Consider the following 11,099-nt stretch of genomic DNA (forward strand, 5'->3'; position numbering starts at 1 on the left):
GAAAAATAAAAATTAAGGGACAAAACAAGGAACATGCGCACAATGGCCAAATTATAATGCGCATAAAATCACAGGGATCAATTAAGAAATTAATCCATGCCCTCAAAATGCAGCGTTTTTGAGAGGACTCAAATGCAACATAAAGGAAATTTGAAGGGAAAATTAAAAATATATAAAAAAACTAAATTAAAACAAATAGAAATGCGACAGGGGCTAACGCGCAAATGGACTATTCGGTCCAAAGCTATAAACGACGCCGTTTTATTTATTACTAAAACTAAAAGAATGAATGGCAATCTGCCATTTTTCCTTTTACCGCAACAAAACCTCAATCCCTTCCCCAAAGTTCTCTGTTCCAAAATCAAAAGGAACAAAGGGTCTTCTCCTTTCTTCCTCTGCCAGGGCACAAATGGATCAGCCCCCTGCTGCTAATCCGCCTTGATCATGAAGAACGGCTACAGGAGAAGCCACAATCAGGTACCTTCGTCCCTTTTGTTTTCTTTTTCCATTTCTTTTGTTGTAAAAAAACTTAAATAGTAAAATCAAAATAGCAAATCACCTTTTGAAAAGAAGAAAAAATCGTTCTCATTTAATTGAAAAATTGCTCTGCATATGGAAAATTCAGATTCTGTTCTCTATTTTCTTTATATCTGTCTTGTATTTGTATTCCCCCCCTTTACAATTAAAAACCGAAGGCTTTATAGCCAATATACAAGCGATTTCTGCTATTTTGCCCATGTTGCAGGTCGTGAAGCCATGAAAACGGAGCGCACAGACGTGGGGTAGGCAACGCGTAGTTGGGGATCGTGCGAAGGGCGTGTGTGGAGGCTGCTGGTGAAGGCCGCGGCGTGAAGCAAAAGGAGACCTAGGGTCTCTAAAAACCCCAATGCTTTGGGCCTATCTGGCCTTTGTATTTTTATTTTATTGGGCCTTGATTTGGACTGTTGTATTTTTTTATTTTATTGTTTTGTATGTGTACGGGCCAGGCAAAATTTGGGCCTTACAATCTCTACTCTCATCAATGGGGTTTATAAAAACCTTGGTGTGCCTCCCATCAGTCATAGTTTAACCCATGGATAATAGGATGCTTACCTTCAACTTGTGGGCCCCATTTAAAATGTCGTTGTAATAGTTGCACAACCTTCAGCTCTGCATTTGAGGTGACATTTGCCCACTATTTTTCTTTCATCAATTCGTAACAACAAGGCTTTCCTTCCCTAAATTGAAAGGAGGAAAGCCAAAATCAGAAAACAAAAAGCTATCAATTGAAGGAGATCACAAACCTATTATCAAAAAAGAAAATCCATCATGCTTAAATTTACCATTTCAATTAAGTTACGTACTAACAAAAATTCCATTCAAGATTATTCTACAAAAATGTTTAAATGAAAAACTGGAATTTGATTGAAAAACAAGTGAATTTTTGGAAATTTCTCAAAGTTGACGTTAGCCATGCGCCCAGAAAAAAGTAAAATTTATAAATATGCATAAAAAATTTATTTAGTGATTTTTAAATACAAAAATATAAATTATTTTTGGGAAGGTGAGGAGCATGAGATTCGTAATAAGTGGTTTTTTGTTCATTTGTTTGATTTTTATAAAAATAAATAAATAAAATCATGGTGCTTATGCTATCAATCTTGGATTATTGTTTCTTCAGTATCTCTAATACACCGTTAATTAATGATTAGGTAGATGTTTATCTCAACTGGTACATTGAATGAAATATTGTTATGTTTTACATAAAATAATATATATTGGGAAAAATTCAGTAAAAATTAGAGTAATTTTACACATTTTTATAATTATTTATATGATTAATGTTTTAACGATTTAATCATTAAATTTATTAATATAATTGTACTTGTCATGCATTCAAATTTTTGAACTCATCTGATATCCGTATTATATTAATCTAAAAATAGTTGATATATATATATATATATATTCAAGAGGTGAATTTTATATATAAAATAAATAGTTAGAATTTTTAAATATACATCTAATTTGATATGCAAGATATATATATAAATAGACTAAATGATTGAATTACTAAAATATTAATCATTTGAATAGTAATTTAATTTTGTATGGTGTAAGCATGAATTATTTTGTAATGATAGAAAATATCTGGACAGGTTACAACTTGGGAGATTTTTCTGTCAAAATTCAACCAAATGAAATCAAAATGATTTTTTGTGAATAATAACATCCTTTTTTAAATTTCTGGAAAATAAGGAGCCATCTTTTACACAATCATCAATGCACGTCTAAGAAGACAAATAAAGCTTAGCTGTATTGGTATTATATTAATAAAGGAAAGCAGCAGTTAAATTTCTGAGTTTGCGTTTGTCATTAATATTATTTATTTCTTCAAGATTCCCACACTAGTTTTCTCTTTTCTTATAGAGCTCCACCACTCCCTGGTTATCATTGAGAAGAAGAAAATCAGAGATGGGTTTCACAGAGAAGCAAGAAGGGTTGGTGAAAGAATCATGGGAGGTTTTGAAGCAAGATATTCCTCACTTCAGCTTGCGTTTCTTTTCACTGTAAGACCTTTAATTCTTTCCTTTTTTATGAATTCTTCGTTCGGACCCAACAGTGGTCAGTGTCGGCCAAACGAGTGAGGCTGTGTCTTTTAAGAGAATTTCTCTTCCACTGAGTATTGATTAAATTGAGAGTGTTGTTTAGGATATTGGAGATAGCACCAGGTGCGAAGAACATGTTCAGTTTCTTGAGGGAGTCAGAGGAGATTCCTCAAAATAATCCAAAGCTCAAAGCTCATGCTGTCAAGGTTTTCAAGATGGTCAGTCCTTTTATTTTATTCATTGCATATATATCCCTACTTAAATTAAAATACTTAAACAATTGTTGTTGAAGACATGTGAGTCAGCCATACAACTGAGAGAGAAAGGGGAAGTGGTAGTGGCTGATACTACTTTGAAGTATTTGGGCACTGTCCATGTCAAGAGTGGTGTCAAAGACCCCCATTTCGAGGTACATTTTTATTTTATTTTTTAATAATAAATTTGATTTGGATGCAGTGGTTAATTAAAAAAATTTTGAGGAATAATGTTAATGCAGGTGGTGAAAGAGGCACTCATAAGGACAATTGAAGAAGCAATTGGAGAAGAGAAATGGAATGAAGAGATGAAGAATGCTTGGGGTGAAGCTTATGATCAATTGGCTGAAGCTATAAAGGCTGAGATGAAGAACCATCATGATGAAACTGCTTAATTACTCTTTTACTTCAATTTTATTGTTGTTTGCCAATATTTTCACAATTTTAATGAATAAATTTTAGTAATAAAGACTATTTTGTTTTTCAATCATTATTTTGCCTTATTTTCTGTTTTTTTCCTTAAAAAAGGTTAAAAACTTAATAAAAATACATTATAGAAGGAGAGAGATTTAAAACAACTTGTAATATTGAGTGAAATTAAGTTGAATAAATATTAAAACTATATGACATTATCACATAAAATTTTAATTTGATTTGATTTATATAAATCATTAACAATATTATTAAATTAGTATCATTTTATATTAATATATTACATATGTATAATTAAATTTAAAATAAAAATTTGTTAAAATAAGATGTAAATTTTACAATAATTTTCATTTTTATTTTAAATTAAATATATTCAACTAATTTTCGGTTAAAAGATGCTATGCTCTTGAATTTTAATCCTTTCATTTTAGGGTTAAAATTTGTCAGCTAAATTTGAATAAAAAATACACACTAAAATTGCCATGTCATAAATAAAGTGACATCAAAGCTTCAAAAAGTAAACTCAAAATTCCGAAAAGTAAAACCAACTTTAATTAATTTTCTCTTTTATCCCCAAAACTGAACCATCACGGAAAGGAGAAGAAAAAAAAAAAAAGAGTGACATTTTTATTTACGTAAGAATGATAAAGAAGAATGAATAATAATTGATATGCCAATTGTTATTCCAATTATACAAAAAAGCATAGTGTTCCACATATTTAAACATACACCCTTTCTAATTGGGATGGAGCCCCCTCCTCTACATAATCTCACATTGGCTTCTCTCTTTCTCTTTACTCTTACTTATTCCTCTCCTCTTTACAATATCGAGTATGCTCGGATTACCTCCACAATCGGTGCTCGACACAATGGGCATTTTCCTCCCCCTCGTACCAACTCGTTCGCGCATTTTGAACACGTGCACATGTGTCCGCATCTGCAATCCCATCAATATGCATCATCAGCATATGCGCATACTCCGGTGTTAGTCCGAAAATATAATGATTTTATGAAAAGAAAAAGTCGACAAGGTATAAACCTGTACAAAAGTGAATCGATATGGCTATCGCAACAAACACAGCAGGTTCCTTTCCTCACATGACCCCATTTAGATCCGTCCTCCGATGTTTCTACACTCAGAACTGTAATAAAAAGTTAGTCCGAAATAATTATTTTTAAAGAGAAAAACGTTGGGAGGATTTACAAACCTTTTTCACCAACTGATCTGTTCAATGCTGCTGAGACTTCCTGCCTGACGGATCGCTGTAACTCAAGCTGCATATCCATGCAGGCTTCCAACATCCTCTGCATGTGGCTCATGCCCTGCTGAAGCCTTGCCATATCGGCTCTAAGATCATTAACCATCTCCCATTCCTGCTCAAAATAAGTAGAGCCTTATAATTAACTTAAAAGATGCATGCATAGTAACAAGTAAGATTCTGGGCCTATTTCTTTATGATATTCAGCAACAGAGATAACAGAATGGAAATGATTCGATAGTATGGCATTGAACAGATAAAAGGATGGCTCACAATTTCTGATCTATGCATGCTGTGCCGAGACCAGCTAGTGTGATGTAAATCTTGATGCCATAACGGTTGTGGTGGTGGTACAGGAGGAGAAGGTAACACCAGTGACGGTCTGCTGATAGCATTGTTCTGGTCATCATTTATTTCATCCCTCTGCTGCTCTTGATCACGTTCTGGTGAGGCTGGAGTTGGCAAGTTTCTATGCAGATCCCAATCAATGGGAGAACGGCCTTGTCTTTCCACATAAGAATGTATTAATTGGTCTAGACTTTCCCGGAAACCACTTCGAAGAAGATTAGAGACACTTCTCCTGCAAATTAAATTTATATAAAAAATCAAAGAAGTCGCAATATTTTTCTTTTAAGAGTAAAGAAAACCATGCGAGGGTTACCTGCTCAGAAGCTCTCTAAGTTCCATACTATACACATTATCATCTTCAGGTGGATGAAATCTATTGAACCTTCTAACTGGGATTGAACGACGTGGTCTTGGAGGACCAGAAGGCCCTTCTGACCAATTATCAACAGCTTCCCGAGAGCCATCCTCACGCCAAACCCTTTGGGCACCCTGTGAATGACTTTCTTCCCCATTTACATTTCCAGGATTTTCTTGACGATACTCGCGAACTGAACCTTCTTGCCAATTTGTATCCAGTTCTTCTGCATTGCCTTCTCTCCATTCATTGAACTGACCATACGGTGGCTGTTGCCAATTTCCTTGTTCATCATTGGTTGTATGATCCTGCCAATTCCCACCTTGATTAGCATTTCCTTGCCAACTAATGCTCTCAGCAGCCATGGTGCTAACCATATCTCCTGTTTGTGACCGTGAGACGTCACTTTCTGAACTCCTAGGTTGTGTATGTTCACTTCGTTCATGTTGTGCATCCTGTAATGTGTTTGATTGAGAAAGTTCGTTTCTAGAATCATCTATGACATTGCTAGACGTGGTTTCAGGATTGCTGCTTGCTTGACCACGGAAAATGGTTTCTAATCTGTTACGGAACCCTTCCCTGAATAAGAAAAGAATTAACTGTTAAACAAATCAATGGAAACCATGAGAGCTTCATGCTCAAAGGAGCTGAAAGCGGCATTACAAGGAAATTTTCAAGCCATACCAAAATATTTAGTACAACAGAGAAAAGCTGTTCAAAAAATTTGTAACCTGAGCATGAATGACAACAATCATACCTCAAACCAGATACAGTGTGTCGTTGTCTTAATTGAATCAATTCACTCGCTGCCATTGAAGGCGGCCTCTCTTCTTCAACAGGTCTTTCATTTCGTAAGAATCTACCTCTGAGTAGGGACTGCAAAGTTAAATGTATTGGTAGTTAAGAATAGCCACCCATGCAAAAAAAAAAAAAAGCCCAGATACAAAAGAACTTTCATTGGGCAAAACCAAAAAAATACAATAACATCAAGATATGTGATTCCAGAACAGTCCATGTGTAACCCATAAAAGATAATTCCAACATCATAATGTTTTACTATAGAATAAAACATATATAGCAAGTTTTATTCTTCTACAACGATGGACTTCCAATTTCCAGCCGGGCATGAAAATTTCGGCATCTTAATTCCAAACAGGCAGATGCAGAGAAAGAAAAAATAGTGGAAACTGAAGTAAAATGTATTTATGAAGAATTTTTTATTTAAAAAAATAGAAAGAAGAAAAATAAGTTATACATATGACAATATGTTAAGTCAACCTAGAGCATCATTGAAGGTTAGAATTATATAACATTGACAAAACCATATATTAAGTCCAGCAAAGTGTTCAGTCAATCAAAGAGGCTTATCTTCCACCAGTAGAATGGCTCAACTTACCGTAGAATGCCTTAAGTACGTTATTATTGAAACAAGCCAATCTTACATGAAAGTATAATACTAGTGGATTCAAAACCTTGCTATAACAATGGAACTACCATCCATGCAAGTAGAGAACAACCTATAGTCCTTTTATTACAACCAAATATATGAAATACATGACTCAAGCAAAAGCATATAGCACAATATTAGTAAAAAAATAAAATTTGCCCCTCCAGCATGTTAGAGACATATTGCGCAGATTAGCTAAGGTAAAATAAATATTAAACATATACCTGAATGCGGTTTCGATGAGCAAAATCAGATACAGCACGGTGTTCCAATAGAGACTGAAGTTCCCTCTGTCTCTCTCTTTCAATCCTCATAAGCAAGTCAATAACAGCTTGTCGTCCCCGCAACCTCAGCAAGTCCCTCCGAATATGCTCTGGTTGGCCTTCATCATGGTCAGCAACTGAGCCTTCACGAGGTTGATTGACTTGTGTGCCAACTGTAGCTGCTGCCTGATGATCTTCCCTTCGTCCACCACGAACTCCTCGCTGTTGACTCGTCATTTGCACCCACTCCCGGACAATTCTAACTCTCTCACGCTCTGTTTCACCAAGCCATTCAGCTCTAGGGCCACCAACACGGGATACACGTGATGACGAATGATCACTAATCCCACTCTCCATCCATCCCCGAACGATCTGCCTCACCCTCTCCCTCTCGACTTCACCGAGATCAGGAGATTGCTCCCTACTAGACCCGTTATTATCCCCAACTTCATTCTGCGACACACCCTGCTCATTCGACCATGTTCCATACTCATTCTCACTCTCACTTGCATCAACAACACTACCATGATTCTCACTCTCATGACTCTCAGACAACGTCGTACTCGATATAGTTGTATTGCCATCAGCATTCCTTTGCTGCCTCAACCTTTCCCTCACCCTCTCACGTGCCCTATTCAACATATGCTCATCCTCCAACTCCCTCCACATTTGCAAAATCGAAGAAGCCCGAGTATTAGGCCTCTCGACAGTCCCTCCTTGTCGCCTCGAATTAGCCGAGGGTGACTCTCGCAAGAACGAAGAGTCGAGCGTGGAAACAGTATGTAAACCAGCTAAAGCCATCAATTCAGACTCCCTATTCCTCCTCTCAATCGTGGTTATCATTTCCTGAGCCTGCCTAGCAGCCCACCTACTCAAAATCCTAGAATGCCGCCTTCTAGCGGCGGAGGATTCGGCCAAATCATCGCCTTCGAGATCAGACCTTCTTCTCCTCCTAATAAGCTGATCACCCTCGTCATCTTCATCATCAGGATTCCTATTAGAACTACATGATGCAAATGACATACAATCATCTAAATGCCCTCTCATTAATTCCTCCAAACCCCTTTCAAATTCAGCCGTGGCATCATTTGAGGAGTCTGGTTTTTGCTGTAGAGCTTGAAAATCTGTCATTTTTTTCCCCACTTGTACACCTAATTCTTTTCCATGAAGCAAATTTGCCTCATTCCCCTTAGTACCCAATAAGATCACAAAATTTAGATCATTATATCAAATATTACAAAACCAAACTCTAATTTGGCTTACAGAATTCATCCAAAAAAAAAAACAATGCCCTACGCCCTAGAATTGGATACGAAAATAGCTCCCATTCATTTCTTAACCTGACAACAATTAAAAAAAAACCAAAAAAAGGGATCAAAAGAAATGAATAATAATAATAATAATAATAATAATAAAAGATTTTAATCGAAATTCGTAGAAAATGAAGAAATATTCTGGTGAAAATGGAGACGTACCAGTGATGTATTACAATAGGAAAAGAAAAAAAAACCCGAAGTTTCTTTCGCTCTTTTTCGTGTATTAAAAATGTGGGAAAATTGTTTCCCTCAAAATTGAAAAACAGGAAACTGCAAAAAACAGAAATCTTGTTTGTTTGGATAGAAAAATTGTTTTAAAAAAAAAAAAAGAAAGAACGAAAGAAAAGGAGGGGGAGAGATCAAAGGAAGAGAATGATGTGAGAAATTTATAATAATTATTACAAGAAAGAGAGAGAAAACTTATTTTTATCTCTATTTTTTCAATTTTATTGCTTTTAGTGGTTTTTATTTATTTCTATAAATAAAATTACTAACTTTTTAAGGGGAAAAAAGAGGCGCGCCGATTTACAACAGACTTACACGTAATAATAAATTTGGCTTTTTTAAGAAATTCTACATTTTTGTGAAGGACACGTCATCAATTTTTTGGAAAAGACTCGGTCACCCACTCACCTCACTCACTCACTCTTCTTTTTCATGCTCAATCACACCCCAACCCCCACTCTATTTTTTATTTTTGTATAAAATAATAATAATAATTCGTCTCTCAAAAATAGTATAATAATTATTACAAATTTTCTTAAAACAATTACTAGTTTACTAAGGATCATTGGTTGAAATATAATTAAATAAATTTATCAAAATAATAATTTTATAAAACTTGTTCAATATGTCAATCAATCGATCTATTTGATCAATAAATAACACTAATTATATGTATACAAAAAAATATATAAGTTTAAATATATCATGTTTCAAACTAAATCATAGTCGATTTTAAAATATTTTCAAGTTCAAATTTAAATTAACTTAATTTAATTTATTTTTCTTTTTACCTATTCTCCAATTAAACTTGTGATATGATCTATTTATGTATTTAAATTATAACGCACTTATATAAATATATTTTGTGTTCATGAATTAAAATATAAAATAATTAAAGAAAAAAATATAATAATATTTATTTAATAAAATAATCCAAAATTTTCAATTAATAATCTAAAATTGGGTAAATTTCAAAATATTTTTGCCACACAGATTTAAAAATATATATATATGCTTTAGTCCTAAATAATACTAATAGTAAAGGCAATAAAGTATTTGTCACTTTCTTATTGTGTGTATTGGAAGAGAAGTGGGGCAAGATTAAGCATGTTGGTCCACCACTTTTTATGTCATAATTACATTATTTTTCAACCTTTGGTATAAAATTAAATGTGTAGCAATATATAATTTAATTATTCTTTTGAAATTCCACATTTTTACTATTCATGATTTGGTTTTTAATGTTTATTTTACTATTCATTCAAAATTCGTCTACAATACCCTCTCTCCACTTCCATTATTTACCTTTAAATGCTCTTAAATAAGAAAACCTAAAAGTAGTGTTTTATTTTCCTAGGAACAAGTTAGTAATTTAGCTTTGTATAAAAGTTTTGACCTAATTAGTTTGTATAAAAGTAGACTTCTTTTTAACAGATTTACTCATTATGTTTTTTTTCAATAGAAAAACATCAATAAGAAAATATTAAAATTGATTTTCAAAGAAACAAAGAGAAATAATATTTATAAGGATTATTCAATAGCAAGTTGAATGAAAAAAAAAGTTGAGTTATTTCAACCACAAAATTTAAGATATAAATTACGAAATAAATCTACTATCATATAAATAATAAGCATAATTATATGTTATTATTCATTATCATAATATGTTAGCTCAAATTAAAAGTGATTTAATTTTATTAAGGTTTACTAGGCTTTAATTATTAAATAAAGTATGAGTCAAATATGTGTAGATACTCTAGCAACTAATTTCTATTTAATGATGGGTTGATTAGAAATTAAGGTTAGTGTGCAAAAGTTATATATTAGAGTTATGATCCCTAAATTACACATACGATAACTTTTTTAATATCTCATCTTTAGAAAAGAGAGAGTCACATTCTCTAAATTACTTATATGCTAATTTGGAAGATCAAAACTGCAAAATCTGTAAATTTCAAAAAAACGATGAATTCAGGTAAACTTTCGCGTCTAATTTTGTTCTTGATTTATTCTTAATGATTTGACATGACAAATCCTAGTTTATGGTTTGTTAAGTTTTATATTAGATATTATTTTACGGTTCTAGCAAATGACATCCGAACCTTGTCATGTTGAATCATTGAGAACGAATTGATTCTCTATTATTTTTAGATTAATTTTTTTTAATATTTTAATTTTCGATTATGTATATTAATGTTTGAGATTCATATTGAATTTTTTGGGGGTTTTATTATTGGATTAAAACTTTGGGTTTATAAGTATGGATCGAAATCTTTGACTGTTATTGGTTTGGTATGAATTGCTTTAGTGGAATCCACAAGAATTATTTTGGGTAAATTGAAGTTTACGTCGATCGAAAACCATTAATTCATAGGCTTAAATCAATATATACTTTGGATGTATTAATTGATTTGGTGATTAAGATATTTTTTTCCTCATACAATACTCTAGTAGAGTTGAGTAGAATAATTGGGTGCAAGGAAAATTATAGATTTAAGATACGAGTTTTTAATATTTATTATACTTTTATATTTTGTTTTTGAGATTTATTGGCTTGAAAATATTTTTTAAGTATTTATGTAAGTCTCTATTTAATCGTAAATACAATTTTG

The 11,099-nt window shown here is 33.0% G+C and overlaps 2 protein-coding genes and 1 long non-coding RNA gene across 5 annotated transcripts; 2 read left to right on the forward strand and 1 right to left on the reverse strand.

Moving 5' to 3' along the window:
* Positions 1-211: 211 nt before the first annotated feature.
* Positions 212-1,037, forward strand: LOC108481970 (uncharacterized). Its single transcript, XR_001870799.2, has 2 exons — positions 212-477; positions 746-1,037. It is a non-coding gene; the product is annotated as an uncharacterized LOC108481970 (long non-coding RNA).
* A 1,081-nt stretch (positions 1,038-2,118) lies between these two features.
* LOC108482072 (non-symbiotic hemoglobin 2) lies at positions 2,119-3,329 on the forward strand. 2 transcript variants are annotated; one of them, XM_017785178.2, is made up of 5 exons: positions 2,119-2,301; positions 2,410-2,549; positions 2,692-2,806; positions 2,881-2,997; positions 3,085-3,329. In XM_017785178.2, exons 2-5 carry the CDS (start codon positions 2,455-2,457, stop codon positions 3,235-3,237), a joined length of 480 nt encoding a protein of 159 aa, XP_017640667.1. In that variant the 5' UTR covers positions 2,119-2,301; positions 2,410-2,454; the 3' UTR covers positions 3,238-3,329. The 2 variants fall into 2 exon arrangements, with proteins under 2 accessions (XP_017640667.1, XP_017640666.1); XM_017785177.2 differs by having other exon boundaries at positions 2,270-2,549.
* A 569-nt stretch (positions 3,330-3,898) lies between these two features.
* Positions 3,899-8,733, reverse strand: LOC108480161 (uncharacterized). Of its 2 annotated transcripts, none has more exons than XM_017783058.2 (8): positions 8,422-8,733; positions 6,908-8,286; positions 5,994-6,112; positions 5,195-5,815; positions 4,807-5,113; positions 4,483-4,648; positions 4,314-4,416; positions 3,899-4,211 (listed from the first exon to the last, which is right to left on the reverse strand). In XM_017783058.2, the coding sequence occupies exons 2-8, from the start codon at positions 8,075-8,077 to the stop codon at positions 4,094-4,096; spliced, it is 2,604 nt and encodes an 867-aa protein (XP_017638547.2). In that variant the 5' UTR covers positions 8,078-8,286; positions 8,422-8,733; the 3' UTR covers positions 3,899-4,093. The 2 variants fall into 2 exon arrangements, with proteins under 2 accessions (XP_017638547.2, XP_052885401.1); XM_053029441.1 differs by having other exon boundaries at positions 4,314-4,404; positions 8,422-8,698.
* Between the last annotated feature and the right edge of the window lie 2,366 nt (positions 8,734-11,099).

This window comes from Gossypium arboreum, chromosome 1, assembly GCF_025698485.1.
Source record: "Gossypium arboreum isolate Shixiya-1 chromosome 1, ASM2569848v2, whole genome shotgun sequence".
NCBI classification, from domain to species: domain Eukaryota; kingdom Viridiplantae; phylum Streptophyta; class Magnoliopsida; order Malvales; family Malvaceae; genus Gossypium; species Gossypium arboreum.